An 18141-nucleotide genomic window follows, 5' to 3' on the forward strand; every position below is an offset into this window, starting at 1 on the left:
TAGCTGGAGGCACTGAAATGCCAGGAGGAAGGTAGCTGGTCCCCTGGCAGGACACTGACAGAGCAGAGAGGTTTACCCTAGGTTTTTTGAGTTCTCATTCTGGATGTTGCTTGTCACTCAGTGTTGTTTCATTGGCTCACTCAGTAGGCTCCCCAAAGAATTTGAAAAAAAAAAACCCTAACCAACCAATAAAAAAAAAAAAAAAAAAAAAAAAAAAGCAACAAAACCCAAGCCCCAACACCCCTAACAATCTAACATTATATGAAATAAAGACCATAAGTGGAGGTAGCTTTAAAATGTCACTTCCTTTTCTAGGCATCGGCATCAGCTGAATGTGATGTTTGTTGGAGGGCCAAATGAAAGGAAAGATTATCATATTGAAGAAGGAGAAGAGGTAACCCACAGGTTTTTTGTATTTTTCAGGCTTAACTGATCTCTAATAATTAAAACGTAGCTACTTTTCAAGTTACAGCTACAGATTAGCAATGCCAAACTCAATGATGTTGTATTTATTTGATCTATTAAAAGACCTAAACAGAATCATTCTCCACAACCATGTACCATCTGTGAAGTTTCTTTGAAACAAGCACATGAGATCAGATCTATTTTGCTATAATTAATTGCCAACAGGAAACCAGAGGATGCATTCTAACATATAAAAATGTCTCATTTCAACATTTTGGAACAAAACTTTGGAAAGGTTACAATATTTTTAAGTGATATTTTGTAGCAGAAGATTGATCTATATTTCAAAAGTGACTATTTTAAAAAATCACAATTATTTGTTTTGTTTGGCTTGAAAATATATTTTTCTGGACTTAATGAATAATACCAGCATTTCCAGTATTCATTCATGTTTGGAATGGTGAAGAACAGTCTAAATATTTTTCAAACCACTCTCCTTTGCTTCTTATCTTCTGCATCAAAAGAAAGCCATCCCACTGCTTTGGGTTGTGAGTAGCCACTGTGCCAAATGCAGAATATAGGAGGAAAGAGTAGAAAATTATCAAAATCATAACAATGTACATCTAATTTTTTACTGCTTTACATCAAATTTGTTTACTTTTTTATTTTCATGGAATTGTCTGTTTGGCCTGAGGACTCCTCAGACATCTCTGAAGGAACATAAAGGGAAGGGGAACACTGAAAGCCTGGCAGTAGGGACTTCAGATAAGGAGGCAACTTGCCTTGCTTCCCAGCAGAATAATTTAATTTCACAGTAATTCCTCTAAAACTTGGCCACCTAATTTTAAGTGCCTTTGGAAACCCAAGCCTAAGCATTTGCATTGTTCAAGACAGAAGAGAGTGAAGTTCAGCAGACCCTTTTACAAAGAAAAAAAACCCCAAAAGTTTACTTACCATTGAATTGTTTCTCACAAAAATAACCCCAAAAATTTCGTAATAGCCTTTGTTAATTTTCTATTGGAATTGTGCCATGCAGGTGTTTATAGTCATTATAATCCTACTGCTTTGAAAGAGCAGTTTTCAACTGCCCAGTTCCAAGCAGGCCAGACCCCTGCCTGCTTTGCATGGCCATCACTGTCTCACAGCCACCTTTGGTCACCTACCAGGTTACCCAAGATGCTGAATCTCATCCCCTCTTTCTGGCTGCACCTGGGCTCGTGCTAGGGCTGGGAAGGAGGCAAACCAGGTCTTGGGGCTGTGTGTGTGAAGTGATTGTTGCTATCCAGAAGAATTCAGTGTCCATGATATGTTTACAAGGAAGTTCCAGAGATATTTAGCTGGGGAAAACACAATGTAGTTTTGTCAACATGTTTATTTATGTCCCTGGGAAAGGAGCAAGCACATCTGTAGTGTGACCACTCAGAAAGCCCTGAGAAGAATAGCTAATCTGTACACTGCTGTTATGGCCTATTATTAGGTATTAGATGCTAGATTTTAAAAGACTGAGTGAATTTTATTATTGAAGTCAATGACATCAAGGTTTGGCAAAGCCTAAAGTGAAGGTGCATATGGAAGTTAATAATTCCAAACAACAATTTCTGTAACTTAACCTTTTTGGTTTTGTATAATTAGTTTATTTTCTTGCTCTGAATAATATATTAGGGCTATATATACACTAAGAGAGGAACACAAAATACCAAGCTGAAGTTTAGCAGGGACAAAAGTGTGCATTACAACATCAAATATACTTTTTTTCTTTATGGTTCTCTTCACCTACCAGTTTGTACTGGGTTATCCTTGGCCTCTGAACAATTCATAGAATCATAGAATTGGCTGGGTTGGAAGGGACCTCAGAGATCATCAAGTCCAACCCTTGATCCACTACTGCTGCAGTTACCAGACCATGGCACTGAGTGCCACATCCAATCTCTTTTTAAATATCTCCAGGGAGGGGAATCCACCACTTCCCTGGGCAGCCCATTCCAATGCCTGATCACCCTCTCAGTAAAGAAATTCTTTCTAATGTCCAACCTAAACCTCCCCTGGCACAACTTGAGACCGTGCCCTCTTGTCTTGCTGAGAGTTGCCTGGGAAAAGAGACCAACCCCCCCCTGGCTCCCACCTCCTTTCAGGGAGTTGTAGAGAGTGATGAGGTCTCCTCTGAGCCTCCTCTTCTCCAGGCTGAACAGCCCCAGCTCCCTCAGCCTCTCCTCATAGGATCTGTGCTGGAGTCCCTTCACCAGCCTGGCTGCCCTCCTTTGGACCTGCTCCAGGACCTCGATATCCTTCCTAAACTGAGGGGCCCAGAACTGGACACAGAACTAGAGGTGTGGCCTCACCAGGGCTTCATTTTTTTTTTTTTTTTTTATTAATCTTCTCCTTCCCTTCCCTTCAAATAAGAGTTCAAGTAATTTAATTTACTTCTTTTTTTCTTTTTTTGGTAGATGTTCCCATGTTTGAAAATAATTTAGCCAAACTTAAATAAGCGTAACCCCATTATATCACTTCCCAAGGGTAAAAAAATTAGTCATACCTATAAAGGCATAATTTATATCAACACTATAGTAAATTAGTGCTTATTTAACTGGATGTAAGATTTTCATGTATCAATGCATCCTTGTTTATATAGCCATTTTCATTGCAATTACTCATCAACCAAAAATGGAAAGATAAAATCCCTATCTGATAAAAAAATTGGCAATATACACATCATAAGGATTATTAGGTACGTGTCAGTTTAATGTGTGGGCTAATTTTGCCACTTTTATGGAGGTACAGTATAGTCAGGTGTTGCATTTTAACACAGCTTTTGAGCACACACATTTGCACCTTCCAGTGATCTATTTAGGCCTTTAGAACAATATTTTTCATTAGACAAGTATTGTGAGGCAGAGTAAAAGGGCATATTCCTAGTAAAAGGGCATATTCCTCAATTAGACTTGGGATTAAAAAAACAATCATATGCAAAAACATGTTCAGCTCATTATTTTGGCAGGTAAAAGGTCATTTATAGTTCTGAGTGATAATTTGAAAGACAAACTGTATAGGCATACTGGTAACAGCCCAAATAATACATGTGAAAATTCACAAAAATCCTTTATGCAAATTTATCTGATGCTGTCCTACTCGTATTATTCTGATAGCAAAGTTGTGTTGGTTTAGAAAAGAAAGTTAAATTTAGGATTGTTGACATCTGTTCACTCATTATTTTATGCCTGTTGTCATGCAGCTGATAGCATCTCCTGTGGCACAACTTGCACTTGTCAGCAGCAGGGGGTTCACACTCAGAGCTGAAGCCTTAGGAGCATCCTCCTGCTGCCCAGCTCTTCCCTGCTGGCACTGCTCATGTGCAGGTGTGTTGGGAAGATCAGTGGTGACTGGCTAAACATGAGATAAACTGGAGACTTGATTTCCACTCTCTCCAAAATCTTTTAGGATTGTCTCCTGAACATTTGATTAGGCTAAAACAGCAGCTAGTCTTGCACATTTTTTTAATCCTCTCAGCAAGCAGGAGTTTCCTAAATATGTAACTTTTTTCCTTCCTAGTTTTCTCTGCACTACTTCATTTCCTTCTTAATTTTCTCTGCACTAGGTATTTGCATCCTTCTGCACAGAAGTACTGCCTCATACCTGAGACATTGTTTCCCACTGGGCAGGTTTTATAAGGAGCCAAATCAAGCTTACAAGAGACAAACCATTCACATTCTTTGCCTTGACTTGACTCTGGGCCATATGCATTCTTTTTCCTCTGTGTAAATGTTGAGTTCCTCCTCTCTCCCTCATCATCAGAACACAGATAGAGTTAAAAACCACTGCTTGGACAGTCTCTGTCTCTAAATCAGACTCATTCTCAAAATTAAACAGGGGAAATGCATTTTCTGTTGAAACATGGCAAAAACCTGATCTGAGAGTGGGTTTATATAGCTAAATAGATAAAACTGTCATAATAAACACTGAAAAAGAGAAAGTGCTTGTGCTATATAGCTAGTTTTGTTAGTTTTCAGTGGGATCATTACTGCAATCTACCTCACTTGTCAAGAGAGTTTTGTATTACATGGACTAGTTAATACAATCCTTGTGTAGTCAACTTGATGCATTGACTGAAAGCTTCTTTGGTGGCCCTCATGGCTATGGGGTAGCAGGTACATTCCAAGTACCAGGGCATGGTTCTGGATGTACCGTTGCCTCATGAACTTTCAATCATACAGTCACATTTGAGTCTCTTTGTATTGCAAAGCCTAAGCTGGGAGGTGGAAAACCTCCAGTCTTATTTTACAAAGTCACCTTATTACTTTCAAGAAATAAGGTAAGTGAAAACTGTATGTTTTAAGGGAATTAATCAGTCTGGGATTTTATATACAGCATTGCACAGGCTGCTTTGGGGTAAAGTGAGATATGCTAACATCTAGGATCACAGAAGTGATAGGTTGGATATTAGAAAGAATTTTTTTACCGAGAGGGTGATCCCGGGAAGTGGTGGATTCTCCATCCCTGGAGATATTTAAAAAGAGACTGGATGTGGCACTCAGTGCCATGGTCTGGTAACTGCAGCAGTAGTGGATCAAGGGTTGGACTTGATGATCTCCGAGATCCCTTCCAACCCAGCCAATTCTATGATTCTATGATAAGTATTTAGGATCTGTCTTTGCCCACTTCAGTCCACCATTTGCACACAATGAATCTTAAGCAGCTGACCAATTGCTTAACAGTTTATATTCTGATGTTGAGTCTACATAAAACAGTTCAGTTTCATGCAGAGAAATTCAAATAAGCCTTCCATCTACCACCTGCAATGCATTTGCATCAGCACAGTGTTCTGCTTGATTTTAAAGTCCCTGCTTCTTGTGCTGTGAGTATTTCACCTTAAGTTTTTGCACTCAGCATCTAGGTTGTTTTCTGTGGGTACAGCTCCCTAAGTCCTGATGCAGCCCCACAGATCAGAGACACTTCTGTCCTAAAAAGGACTCTCAGAACTGACTTCCCTCTCCTTTGATCATTTTGGCCAATCTCTTCAGCTTCTTGTAGCATATTTATACTGTCTGCTTGAGATGTAGTTACATCTTACCCTGAAACATGATACAGATTTGAGGTCACATCTGCCAAAGCTTATTTGAGTTTTCTAACCTGAGTTTATATTTATCTTTTTGTCCTCTTCACATGCACACCACATTAAGACTTGGCTCCAGTTTCTGACAAATTACCTGCTTAAATGAAGCCTGACCCCTTCTTCTAGTGTTTGCTGCTCTCTAGGCAGCATGATTTTGAGAAACACTTGTCTGGCAGTTCCGTTATCCCTTTGGATTGTATGGGGATATTGGATACCTAAGAAGGGGAAAGAGGGGCTGGATGAGCATTCCAGTAGGTGGTGTTGTGGTGTTATCCCCTAAATAAAGCAGAAAATGAGATGCAGCAAAGCAAGAGAAAACTTTTTGCTTCTTTACATTTTTAAACCCCCACACTGATCTCATGATCTCTTTGAATATTTTAATAAGAAACAAAGCTCCTATTACAAAGGGATAATCATGATGATCCCTTTGCATCAGAAATAGGTTGTGTCTTCAGAAATAAGTTTGCTGCATAAAATCATTTGGATGAATCTTGGCTAGTAATCAGGTTTCACAGATGACATTTAAATGAGTGGAGGGTAAAAAAACCAGCACACCATAACATAGTTTTCTCTCCCTTCCTCATCTGTTTACTTCCCAGATTTCTGATGGCTGAAACACCTTGTGATGAGAGAGAGGGAAAATTGTTTTTCTGGGCTCAAATAGATCAATCACGGCTGAAGTCTGGAGAACACCCAGGCTCTACTCCCACATCATAATTCAGTTTACTCTGCAAAGTAATTCAGTATTTAGCAATCTGGCAAGTAATACAAGCCAGGATATGCCAAGTCAGAGCCTAATCCTAGAAGTGTCTGAGCAATCCCAAATTCCACTTTCAGAAGCAGTCAGTACTTGAAATACACTGAAAATTGCAGGTATCTTTAGAGGTCTGGGAATAAGCTCTCAGCTACAGAAGCCCTCACAGAGTTCTGAGCTCCAACATCTAGGCAGAGAGTGATATCAAAGGTGGATCTAAATTAAATTACATACATTACTGTACATAGAATAAAATAGACTTATTATTTAATTGGCCTACGAAACCAAATTAGAAATATTTTGCTTTTCTGCTACTACATACTTGCTTCCCTCTCTGCTAGGATACCCATACCTGGATGAAGAAGCAACATAGTTCTCACCACATTAATCCAGTGAGCTTGACAGTGCTCTTTTTAAGGTAGTGTTTACACATAATACTACCCTGTTAAAATTAATTCCTACCAAGAGAAGTAGCTTTCATGATGCTCTCAGAGAAGGTAATAGTGAACTCCCACCCCTCCGCATCTCCACATGTTTTCTACAGAGATACCTGCATAATTTATAATGAGTCTGCATAACTGAGTTGAGATATTCCTTTACAGACTTGACAATGATTCAGCACTGGTCATGATGCTTTTCATTGCTGCTTAACACAATACTCTCATCAAACATCATCAAGAAGGCTGAAACAGACTGAAAAAAACAGGACGTATTTCTCCTACAGTAAAGAGAATGTAATGAAAATTAAATTAGCCTTAATCTTAAGGGGTTTTCAGTTGAGTTTGCACTGGTTATAACTACAGTTTTAATGCTCATATTGAGCAGTAAAAATATTATGCTTAAAGAATGAGTTCTAGGTGGCTCAGCTTCCAGAAGTTAGGTGAGAATTAATAACATGTTTTTAATGCAATTGTAAAAAGAAGATGCTACAGAGTAAGCGGGAAAATTAAAAGAAAGGCACATTTAGTAATAAAAGGGATAAAAAGAATGGTGAACATTTGCTTCTTTCTGAGCTACATTTCTCACCCAGAACAAAAAATCCATGTCAGATTTTACCCATTATGCAGTAGAAATGTACATATATAGACTTTTTTTTCTTTCAAGGGTATGTATTGTTTACACATATCAGATACTTTGTTATTAATAAGATACTATTAAATGAAAATGCTACATGTTTCCTCAGTGTTCAGTACTACTGTGGGGAATGGACATCAGATTATCCCAGTTAAAACAGACTAGGATAGCTAGTATTGCCAGGCAGCATAAACTCTACTGACTTACCCTCTATATACACATATGTGTTTCTGGGCCCCTCAGTTCAGGAAGGATATTGAGGTCCTGGCGCAGGTCCAAAGGAGGGCAACCAGGCTGGTGAAGGGACTCGAGCACAGATCCTATGAGGAGAGGCTGAGGGAGCTGGGGCTGTTCAGCCTGGAGAAGAGGAGGCTCAGGGGAGACCTCATCACTCTCTACAACTCCCTGAAAGGAGGTTGGAGCCAGGTGGAGGTTGGTCTCTTTTCCCAGGAAACTCTCAGCAAGACAAGAGGGCACAAGAGGTCTCAAGTTGTGCCGAGGGAGGTTTAGGTTGGACATTAGAAAGAATTTCTTCACGGAGAGGGTGATCAAGCATTGGAATGGGCTGCCCAGGGAAGTGGTGGATTCTCCGTCCCTGGAGATATTTAAAAAGCGACTGGATGTGGCACTCAGTGCCATGGTCTGGTAACTGCAGCGGTAGTGGATCAAGGGTTGGACTTGATGATCTCTGAGGTCCCTTCCAACCCAGCCAATTCTATGATTCTATGATTCTATGATTCTATGTATTTGTGTATATACATAAATATGTACATGCACACACACACCAGTACTTCCTTACTCAGGCCTTGATTTTCCAGGAGATACTTAGGACAAGGTTACATTTGCTCAGAGCATGAAACTCAGCAGTTAGAAAAAATAAGATTCAAGCAAAAAGACAGTCGAGTACTGCATTGCTAAACTGTGCTGTGAAATGGGCATGGACTGGAACTCACTGAGAAAGCAACTGATGGTTTTCTTGGTAAAAGTTCAGGGTATAATGTAAGCACAGCAGTAGAATCAATAATTACTGCCACTTATATTAATCACAGTTACATCAGATGGTTTATGGATGACTGGATAACTCAGACATTTTTCAAAAAAGATTTTTGAAGAGTAGACTATAATTTATAATCAAGGGTACTATTTAAATTCAGTCGGAAAAACACTTTTATCAGCAACGTGTAGCCCACCTTGTTCCTCCTCTCCCATTGCAAAACAATTCTTTTAATTCCAAATTCAGTGTTGAGAGTCTTTACTTATGACAGTGATGTTCAGTTGTTGAATTGGATGGCTTTATTCCCCTCCCCAGTTTCTTACTACCAGGAAGCTGCTTAGCTGTGTGTTTCATGAATCACAGAATGTTTAGGTTGGAAGAAACCTCCAAGATCATCCAGTCCAACCTTTGACTAACACCACAGCCAACTACTAAACCGTGTCCTTAAGGACCAGGTCCGAATGCCTTTTAAATACTTCCAGGGATGGTGACTCCACCACTGTCCTGTGCAGGACGTTCCAATATCTGACAACGCTCTCAGTGAAAAAATATTTCCTAAAATCAAGCCTAAACCTCCCCTGGTGCAGCTTACATTCATTTCCTCTGGTCCTAGTAAGTCCACTAAGGAGAAGAAGCTGTTTCCCTCCTCACTCCATCCTCCCTTGAGGTAGTTGAAGAGAGTTATAAGGTCTCCTCTCATCTCCTCTTCCCCAGACTGAGCAACCCCAGCTCCCTCAGCTCCCTCCCCACAGGACTTGTGCTTCAGGCCCTGAATGAGCTTTGTTGCCCTTCTCTGGACACGCTCCAGCACTTCTATGTCCCTCCTATAGTGAGGTGCCAGAACTGAACACAGTACTCAAGATGTGGCCTCACCAGAGCTGAGTACAAAGGGACAATCACCTCCCTATTCCTGCTGGCCACAGTGTTTCTATTACAAGCCAGGATGCCATTGGCCTTCTTGGCCACCTGCACACACTGCTGACTCATATTAAGTTGACTGCCAAATAATACCCCCAGGTCCCTTTCCAACTTACAGCTCTCTAACCACACTTCCTCAAGTCTGTAGCTTACCATGGGGTTGTTCTGACCCAGGTGTAAGACCTGGCATTTGGCCTTGTTAAACATCATGCAATTAACCTTGGCCCCTTGGTCCAATCTTTCCAAGTCCCACTGTAAGGCTTCCCTATCCTCCAGCAGATTGACGCAGCCCCTAGTTTGGTGTCATCTGCAAATTTACTGAGAGTACACTGAATCCCCTCATCCAAATCATAAATGAAGATATTAAAGAGAAGAGGCCCCAGTACTGAACCCAGGGGGACACCACTTGTGGCTGGTCGCCAGCAGAATAAGACTCTGCATGGTCACAAGAAGAGTAGGACTCTGCCTCTGTTGTCCTTTCTCAGTACGTGTCCTGTACACACTCAGTAATAGCTCCCCCAATGGTTATAAGGAAGGTAACACACCAAAGCTCAAGGTTTCAGAAAGGATCTTTCAGTTTCAGCATTACCAGTTCCATATTACCCATGGCCTCTGATAATGCACCAAGATCTTAAGGTCTTAGATGAGCCCTTTTTGAAATGAAGGAGAGACCATTTCCCCACTCCAATCACTTTGTGCTGTACGATGAGCATTTAGCCTTGCCTGATGTGCTCTGTAATGAGGGCTGCTGTAGCATTTTATACCATCTTTCAGTAATGCCAAAGAAAATGACAGGAAAAGAGCATGGGGAAATGGAGTGCAAGGAGGGCCATCGAGACAAAAGTTATAATTTATAGTGGTGAAGTGCCTGGCACAAGGTGAACTTTTCACTCATGTCAAGAGCTCTTTTCCAATACTAATTCAACTCTCTACAGTTTCATTCCCTTGGCAGTGTACTTATTCTTTCTCACTTTCATAAAGGTGTTTCTTGAATTTTCATATGCATGTATTAATATTTCAAAATATCTTTGGAAATAATTCTAATGCTTATAATTTTACAAAATCACAGAATTGTCACAGCTGGAAATGACCTCTAAGATCACTGCGTCCAACTGTCAAGATCCCCCCCTTCTGAATAAAATATATGTATCAATATCTGTATCACCCACTAGAGCATGTCCTGAAGTGCCTCATCTACATTTTTAAAATATTCCATGGATGGCAACTTCACCACCTCGAATTCCAATGCCTAACTACACTCTCAGTAAAGAAAATAATCCTCAGATCTAGTCTAAACCTCCCATGGTACAACTTCAGGCCATTTCCTCTAGTCCTATCACTGTTCACTTGAGAGAACACCCACCTCCCTACAACCTCCTTTCAGGCAGTTGTTGAGAGTGATGAGGTCTCCTCTCAGCCTCCTCCAAACAAAACAATCCCAATTCCCTCAGCCTCTCCTCATAGGACTTGTTCTCCAGACCCTTCACCAGCTTGCTTGCCCTTATCTGAACTTGCTCTAGCACCTCAACGTCTTGCAGTGATGGGCCCAGAACTGAACACAGTACTCAAGCTGTGGCCTTACCAGTGCAGAGTGCAGGGGCATTATCCCTTCTCCTGCTGGCCACACTGTTCCTGATACAAGCCAGGATGCTGTCGGCCTTCTTGGCCACCTGAGCACACTGCTGGCTCATATTCAGCTGAGCGTCAAGCAGCATCTCCAGGTCCTTTTCTACTTTGCAGCTTTCCAGCCACTTCTCCCTAATCCTGTAGATTTGCATAGAGTTGTTGTGACCAAAGTGCAGGACCGGGCACTTGGCCTCATTAAACCTCATTTTGTTGACCTCTGCCCACTGTCCCAGCCTGCCCAGCTCCCTTTGCAGAGCCATCCTACCCTCGAGCACATCAACACTTCCACCCAACTTGGTGTCATGTGCAAACTTAGTAAGGAAGGCCTCAATCCCCTCATCTAGATCATTAATGAGAATGCTGAGCAGGACTGGCCCCAAAACTGAACCCTGTGGAACACGACTGGTGAGCAGCCACCACCTGGATTTAACTCCATTGGCTGCAACTCTCTGGGCCCTTCCGTGCAGCCAGTTCCTAACCCAACAAAGAGTATAAGAGTCTATGCCATGAGCTGCCAGCTTCTGCAGGAGAATGCTGTGGGAGATGGTATTAAAGGCTTTAGTAGAGTCCAAGGAGACAACAGCCACAGCCTTCCCCTTGTTCACAAGGCAGCTCACCTGGTCATAGAACGAGAACAGGATGGTCAGGCAGGTCCTGCCTTTCCTGAACCTGATTCCCTGGCTGTCCTGCACTTGCCATGTGAGTGCATTCAATATGAACTGCTCCATAATTTTTCAGGTGGTTTCTTCTTTCTCCTATTTATTTTTCATTTTGATAAGCTAGTAGTGAATTACCATAAATAAATTTATTTTAATTATAGTCCTATAAAACTTTAAATCATGTTTCAGGCAATTTCAGCTACACTAGCAATTATATGAATTAATCTGTTTGGCTTCTAGGTATGGCGAACAGAGCATGGAAAACATATATATGCTTTGCAAAGGGTGGGAGAGAACTAAAGTTGTCTTTAAGTATGGTTTCTATGTATTATAAAAAATGAGGAAATAGGTGTCCATTTTTCCAGACCAAAGAGGGACCTGCTTACAGATCATAGCACAGTTCTGCTATGAAACATGAGGCTAGGTCTGAGTACCAACAAAGTCTGTGGAAAGGTCACTGAAGACAGAGCAATGGGTTCAGTGCTTCTGTCCATATAGGTGCTTCAAATATAATCATTTTACACACACAGTAGGAAAGAGGAGCAGCTGTTTCTGGGGTTTGAGGGTATCCACAGAAATAAAGCTGAACACAGCTTCCAAATGGACAGTTATTCCTATTTGAAAAAGAGAAATCTTCATTAAAAAATAAACATACCCCCAAAAAACGCACACTCTTCATGCATATTTGGAGCTTATTTGGAAAGAGGGCATTAAATTTGACTAAATGCAACAGTCACACCCTGCTAAATCTGAAATGAAGCTTTATATACAGTGTAATTAATGGGTGTCTGAACCATGATGTCGGAGTCCCACATAGTGTAATTCCCAATAGTAAATACAGTGCAATTGTTTTCCACTGTGTTCACAGAATAGCTGTACAAGCAGCTACAGACCTCTTAGGTGGATTGTCAAGTAAAGGAAATCATACAGATTTAGTAACATTTTCAAAAGCACCAAATGTTGGAAGTCTTATTTATTGCTAGGAAAAAACCCTGCAAATATTTGCAATTACAGACTGAATGTGTTTGTACATGCATCCTTTATATATAGAGACTGCAAAGTACAGAAGGTTTTGGAGTAGGTGCCTTAATATTATTTTATTATTCCTTCAGCTTTTTTACCAGGTTAAAGGAGATATGTGTTTGAAGATAATTGAAAATGGGAAACCAAAAGACGTTGTCATCCGAGAAGGGGAGGTAAAACCATGTTATTTTTCTGTTATTGTTGTAAACAGGCACATTAAATGAATATTTTATGAAGTATTTAAAGAAAAAACAATTTATGATGTGCAAAAGATGGCATCAGAATTAAAAAAAATAAAAGAAAATCCTGAACATTAAGCAAACTGCCTAGAGCTTAGAATGTTAAGAGATTCAGCTATTTTCAGTCCTCTTTAGTCCTTGTAGCTACCCTCCACAACCATCAGGAGAACAGTTTTAAAAGAGCAGTTTACTGATAACATGTATGCAGCAGCACTCAATTGTTTTTCCTTATAGTAGTGGATTTACTAAATCATAGAAATATAGACAGGTTTGGGTTAGAAAGGACCTAAAGGATCATCTAGTTCCAATTCCCCTGCCATGGACAGAGACACCTCCCACCAGACCAGGTTGCTCAAAGCCCCATTTAACCTGGCCTTAAACACTTGTAGAGAGGGGGCAGCCACAGCTTCCCTGGGTAACCTATCCCACCCTCATATTAGGACATTCTACCTAATGTCTAATCTAAGTCTACCCTCTTCCAGTTTAAATCTATTCCCCCTTGTCCTATTGCTACATGCCCTTGTAAAAAGTTCCTCATCATCTTTCCTGTAGGCCCCTTTCAGGTACTGGGGGGGACACTGATATGGTGTTACTACAAGCTATTAGATGGGATACAACTGCCAGTCATTATTATTGTCCCAAACTTGAACTGTACTTGGTCATCAAAAGGATTTAAGACAGCTAGTGAGGCAGCTTTTATAATGGAAGACAAATGTTGGCCCAAATAGCCTGATGTCATTAGAAGCATTATTTTCAATGAAATCTATGTTTTCAAAGCCATAAAGAGTGAGGTTCTGGTAATACACTTCACACTGGAGAAGTACACCCAGCTGAGCTCTTGACATGTATCAGAAGCAATAATGAAAAGGAGCACACCATCTCCTTACTGGGAAGACTGACACTAGTGATGGTGAGGCACTGTCATTAGCTCTGCTTTTCAGACAGAGAAAATGACTTGCCCAAACTTGGCTAAGAAATCTGTAGTGCTGAAGAAAAGTACAGGATAATCACCTTCCTACATAGTCAGATAGCTGCTGGAAAAAAGTTTATTCTCAGACTTCAATAATGAACTTGTCCCAGCCAAATGTCATGTAGTAGCAGGTACTCACTGTGTTGGAGGGACACGTGGTTGATTAAACATTTTCTTGGGCTGACAATAAACTTGATTCTTATTTCCATTTCTGCTAGTGAGAAATTGCAGTACATTTATAAATTCCAGATGAGTAACTGGTTAGGTTTGTATTTCAGTTGTGTCCAGCAATGATGATCAGACTGGGAGCAGAGCACCAGATTGCCAGGCAGGCAAGTGCTGGTTGCAGTCAATGGTCATCATGCACTGAGAAAGCAAGAACCAGTATCTGTTGGTACCAAAGTGAGTGGAGCTGCAAAAGAGCAACACAGACTCAACAAAGAATAGGGGAAAAGAGGATTTTGGAGTCTGGGAAGCAGGGGAAGAACACCACAAAGGACAAGAACTTACTGGCATTGATGATTTGCCATTTCTTTGAACAGATGTTCCTTCTACCTGCTAGGATACCTCATTCTCCTCAGAGATACTCCAACACTGTGGGTCTTGTGATTGAGAGGGAAAGATTGAAGACAGAAATCGATGGACTTAGGTGAAGTATAAAATGTTGCCTAATCTGTTAGGATTCATAATACAAACTAATTTCTCATGTCAATTCAATACTATATTTTCCTTTCCTGGCAATTTATCAAACTCATCCTGGCAATTTCATACTTATTTTATCCACACATCTATTTATCTGTAAATACATAAACAGAGGTCTTATTTTTGCATTTGATCTAGTTAAACAAGAAACATGTTGAAATGTCTCAGATGAATGTTGTGGTAATAGCTATCGACTTACGTGTCGCCTACTACTATTGCCTTAGGTTTTAAAAATGTTGGAGCTCTCTAACAACACAAATCAAAAAAGATGTGGTTTTGTGTTTGCTTTTTTTAATCAGTTCTGGCAAGCAGAACATGAATTCCTTTGTAAGCACTGAAGGCAAAAAGATGAAGATGAGCTTTCTTAGCAAGTGTGTGGGAAGCTGGAAACAAAAGCCAATTTTCTTAACACTAAACCCTCTGCATTGCACACACCTCTGCCTAGGTTTTATTGCCTTATGAGAACTACATCAAAAAAAAGGAAAGGTTTTACCTTGTATTCTAGTGGGGGCAGAACTAAGCCTTTTCTTGTGGTCATACAGAATTCATACATGTAAGTAAGAAAGTCACATCAGTAACAATAGCCAAGTTAGAAAAGCTGTGTTGATATTAGCCAGGTACAACTGACCCAGAATTGTTTACAGCTATTCATGTAATTCGTAAAGATTCAAATCTGTGGTAATATCTGTAATGTACTATTTTTGTCCTTTTCCTACAATTGACTGTGGCATAGGCAGTGTCACAGCAGGAAGACTGCAAATATGTGGGACTAGGAAGATAGACTTTTCATTCCAATAGAAAAGGCTAAAGGAAGAAAAACTTAAGGGACCATTCAAAAAACCACCTGATTGAACTCCAAGCAAAAGACAAATCCAGTTCATTTAAAACATTGTTCAACCATACGCAAATGTTTTTTTCCTTTCAGTACATGTCTGTGATTTGTAAGTACTTATATTATCAAAAAGATATTTTGAACTAAAAACAATTCGCCAGTGATTCAAATAATACTGTTTATTTGTAATAAAGGAACATAAGGAGTTTTAGGTAACTTTAAGCGGCAAAATAACCTGGAGTACTGTGTCCAGTTCTGGAGTCCCCAACATAAGAAGGTCATTGAGCTCCTTGAGCATGTTCAGAGGAGAGCCACAAAATGATCAGAAGGCCAAAGCACCTCCCCTACGAAGACAGGCTGAGGAAGCTGGGGTTGTTGGTAATTAAAAATCAAACTAAAAGCTAACAAATGGTTTGTAAAATAATTTGGAAATATTTGGAAAAAAATAACTGGCTTAAAAAAAGCACACTCTTAATTGAAAATATTAATCAGGTTCCTGAAAATAAATCACTTGGAGGTTTTTAGTACCCTTGTTTTCACACTGACATGATAAGTACCTGAAGTTTTAGAAGTGAACAACCATATAATACTGTTGAACCTACATTCTCTCTCTGTGTGCTTCTGGAAGAGATGGAGATTTACAACCAGAAGCTCTAATCTCACAGTTTTCTCACTCCCAGCCACCTGCAGCAAAAACTGTATAAGAGGAAGTAAAAAATAAACTTTGAAGTATGCTGACTCAAGGTCTAATACTACATTACTGTTCCATTATTTATGATGCCTGCAAGCTTCAGTCATTAATCAGACCCCCTAGCATGCCAATTATTGTACAAGTGAAGGATAAGTAGTCTGCCCCTCTGTTTCAGCCTAAGGAATGATTACATGCTTTGTACTGTAAGAAAAAATGCACTGGCTAACCTTAATCCTATGGCAAACAAGTAGAGAAACAACTAAATTTGATGTTAGTTGTGTGGTTGGATTCTTCAGTACTTAGTAACATGCAAAAGCCTTCCCAGGTGCAGAGTCTTATCCCAGCTGAGACATTTAACAGCATGGCCAGCAGGTCCAAGGAAGTGATTCTGCCCCTGTACTCAGCCCTGGTGAGGTCACACCCTGAGTCCTGTGTCCAGTTCTGGGCCCCTCAGTTTAGGAAGGAGATTGAGGTGCTGGAGCAGGTCCAAAGGAGGGCAACCAGGCTGGTGAAGGGACTCGAGCACAGGTGCTATGAGGAGAGGCTGAGGGAGCTGGGGCTGTTCAGCCTGGAGAAGAGGAGGCTCAGAGGAGACCTCATCACTCTCTACAACTCCCTGAAAGGAGGTGGGAGCCAGGGGGGGGTTGATCTCTTTTCCCAGGCAACTCTCAGCAAGACAAGAGGGCACAGTCTCAAGTTGTGCCGAGGGAGGTTTAGGTTGGACATTAGAAAGAATTTCTTTACTGAGAGGGTGATCAGACATTGGAATGGGCTGCCCCGGGAAGTGGTGGATTCTCCGTCCCTGGAGATATTTAAAAAGAGACTGGATGTGGCACTCAGTGCCATGGTCTGGTAACTGCAGCGGTAGTGGATCAAGGGTTGGACTTGATGATCTCTGAGGTCCCTTCCAACCCAGCCAATTCTATGATTCTGTGATTTGTAATGTCTCCTCTCTAAATCCTCTGTCTTCAAAAATCTGTGCTCATAGCACAGCTTTTTTCAAATTGGAAGCTCTTCCAAGCACCCTGTTTTTGCAAAATGTGAGGAGCTGGGGAGCTCTTAAGTTTCTGAACAGCATGTATATGGATATATGACATGTACATATTCATGACATATACACATTAATTTATAGAAGCCTTGTTTCTGTCTTCAAAAAAAACATTCCAGTGACTTTAACCTAAAAAACATTTAGGACCTATTTACAATCAGTCACAGTATGAGTCTTTGTACTGGAGCATCACTCCCTTGCCAGTTCATGAAGTCTTGAAATACATAGGTAAAGTGTATATTTGCCATTACAGCAACCTTGACCTATTGATATCAGCATAATTTATTTGTTAAGACATAAAATAATGCAAGTGAAACACTACATTCCTCTTCAAAGGGGTGAGCTAAACAAAACCTCTCAAATTTATGCAGCTGACAAATATTGTTTTTGCAAACAAGTCCATAATCTGCCTTGTTTTCTTATCACTCCACACACCAGCAATAAGCAAGGTGACTCACAAACCTTAGCATTTATCTTAGAGCTGAATGGAAACAGTTACTGGAAATGGTATTTGGGGCCAGTTATTTTTGCAGTAACTACAGAGTTATTGGTCCCTGGGAACTATGACACCACTTGTTTCCAGGATTAAATCTGCAAAGTTTGCTAAGGGAATTTGATGACTTATCTGTGGTTCATCAGCAGAACTACAAGGTTGTCCATAGAAGTGTGAGCACCCCACCCATCAAGTCAGCTAACCAGGGAAACAAAGCATCCATAAATAACCATTATTCAGACAAAAAAAGTACACCAAGCTTGAGAATAACACTCTTACACAACATCAAGTAGCTATTTTATTGAAAAGACTGAAATTGCCTGATCAGTTAGTTAATAAAAAGATTGACAAATGTTTTTACTTTGTCAGGTACTATGTTGGAGAATCAACTAATGTCCTCTTTGAAAAATGGTTTCACTGTGAAGATCTTGGCACTCAACTTATACCAATAATTCAAGAGTAAGCTTTTCTCAGTGGAAAGTTTAAAAGAACTGTTAAATATAATCTAATATACCATTAGACTATGGCTTACATAGTTAATTTCCTATTTATGCTGCATTTTACATAGTCTTTTAAAAGTTAATTGCTGCTCTGCAATTTTTTAAG

The 18141-nt window shown here is 40.3% G+C and overlaps 1 protein-coding gene across 4 annotated transcripts in view; it reads left to right on the top strand.

Moving 5' to 3' along the window:
• The window catches only part of HAAO (3-hydroxyanthranilate 3,4-dioxygenase), a 38135-nt gene that overhangs the window by 4073 nt on the left and 15921 nt on the right, over positions 1–18141 (top strand). For 2 of the 4 annotated variants that reach the window (XM_071739503.1, XM_071739501.1), the window contains exons 2-5: positions 316–394; positions 12650–12733; positions 14312–14418; positions 17905–17994. In XM_071739503.1, the coding sequence (XP_071595604.1) occupies positions 316–394; positions 12650–12733; positions 14312–14418; positions 17905–17994 (360 nt within the window). The remainder of the gene's footprint in view (positions 1–315; positions 395–12649; positions 12734–14311; positions 14419–17904; positions 17995–18141) is intronic. The other 2 variants (XM_071739504.1, XM_071739505.1) reach the window with 2 other exon arrangements.

The sequence above is a fragment of the Heliangelus exortis genome, chromosome 3 (assembly GCF_036169615.1).
Source record: "Heliangelus exortis chromosome 3, bHelExo1.hap1, whole genome shotgun sequence".
In the NCBI taxonomy this organism is placed as follows: domain Eukaryota; kingdom Metazoa; phylum Chordata; class Aves; order Apodiformes; family Trochilidae; genus Heliangelus; species Heliangelus exortis.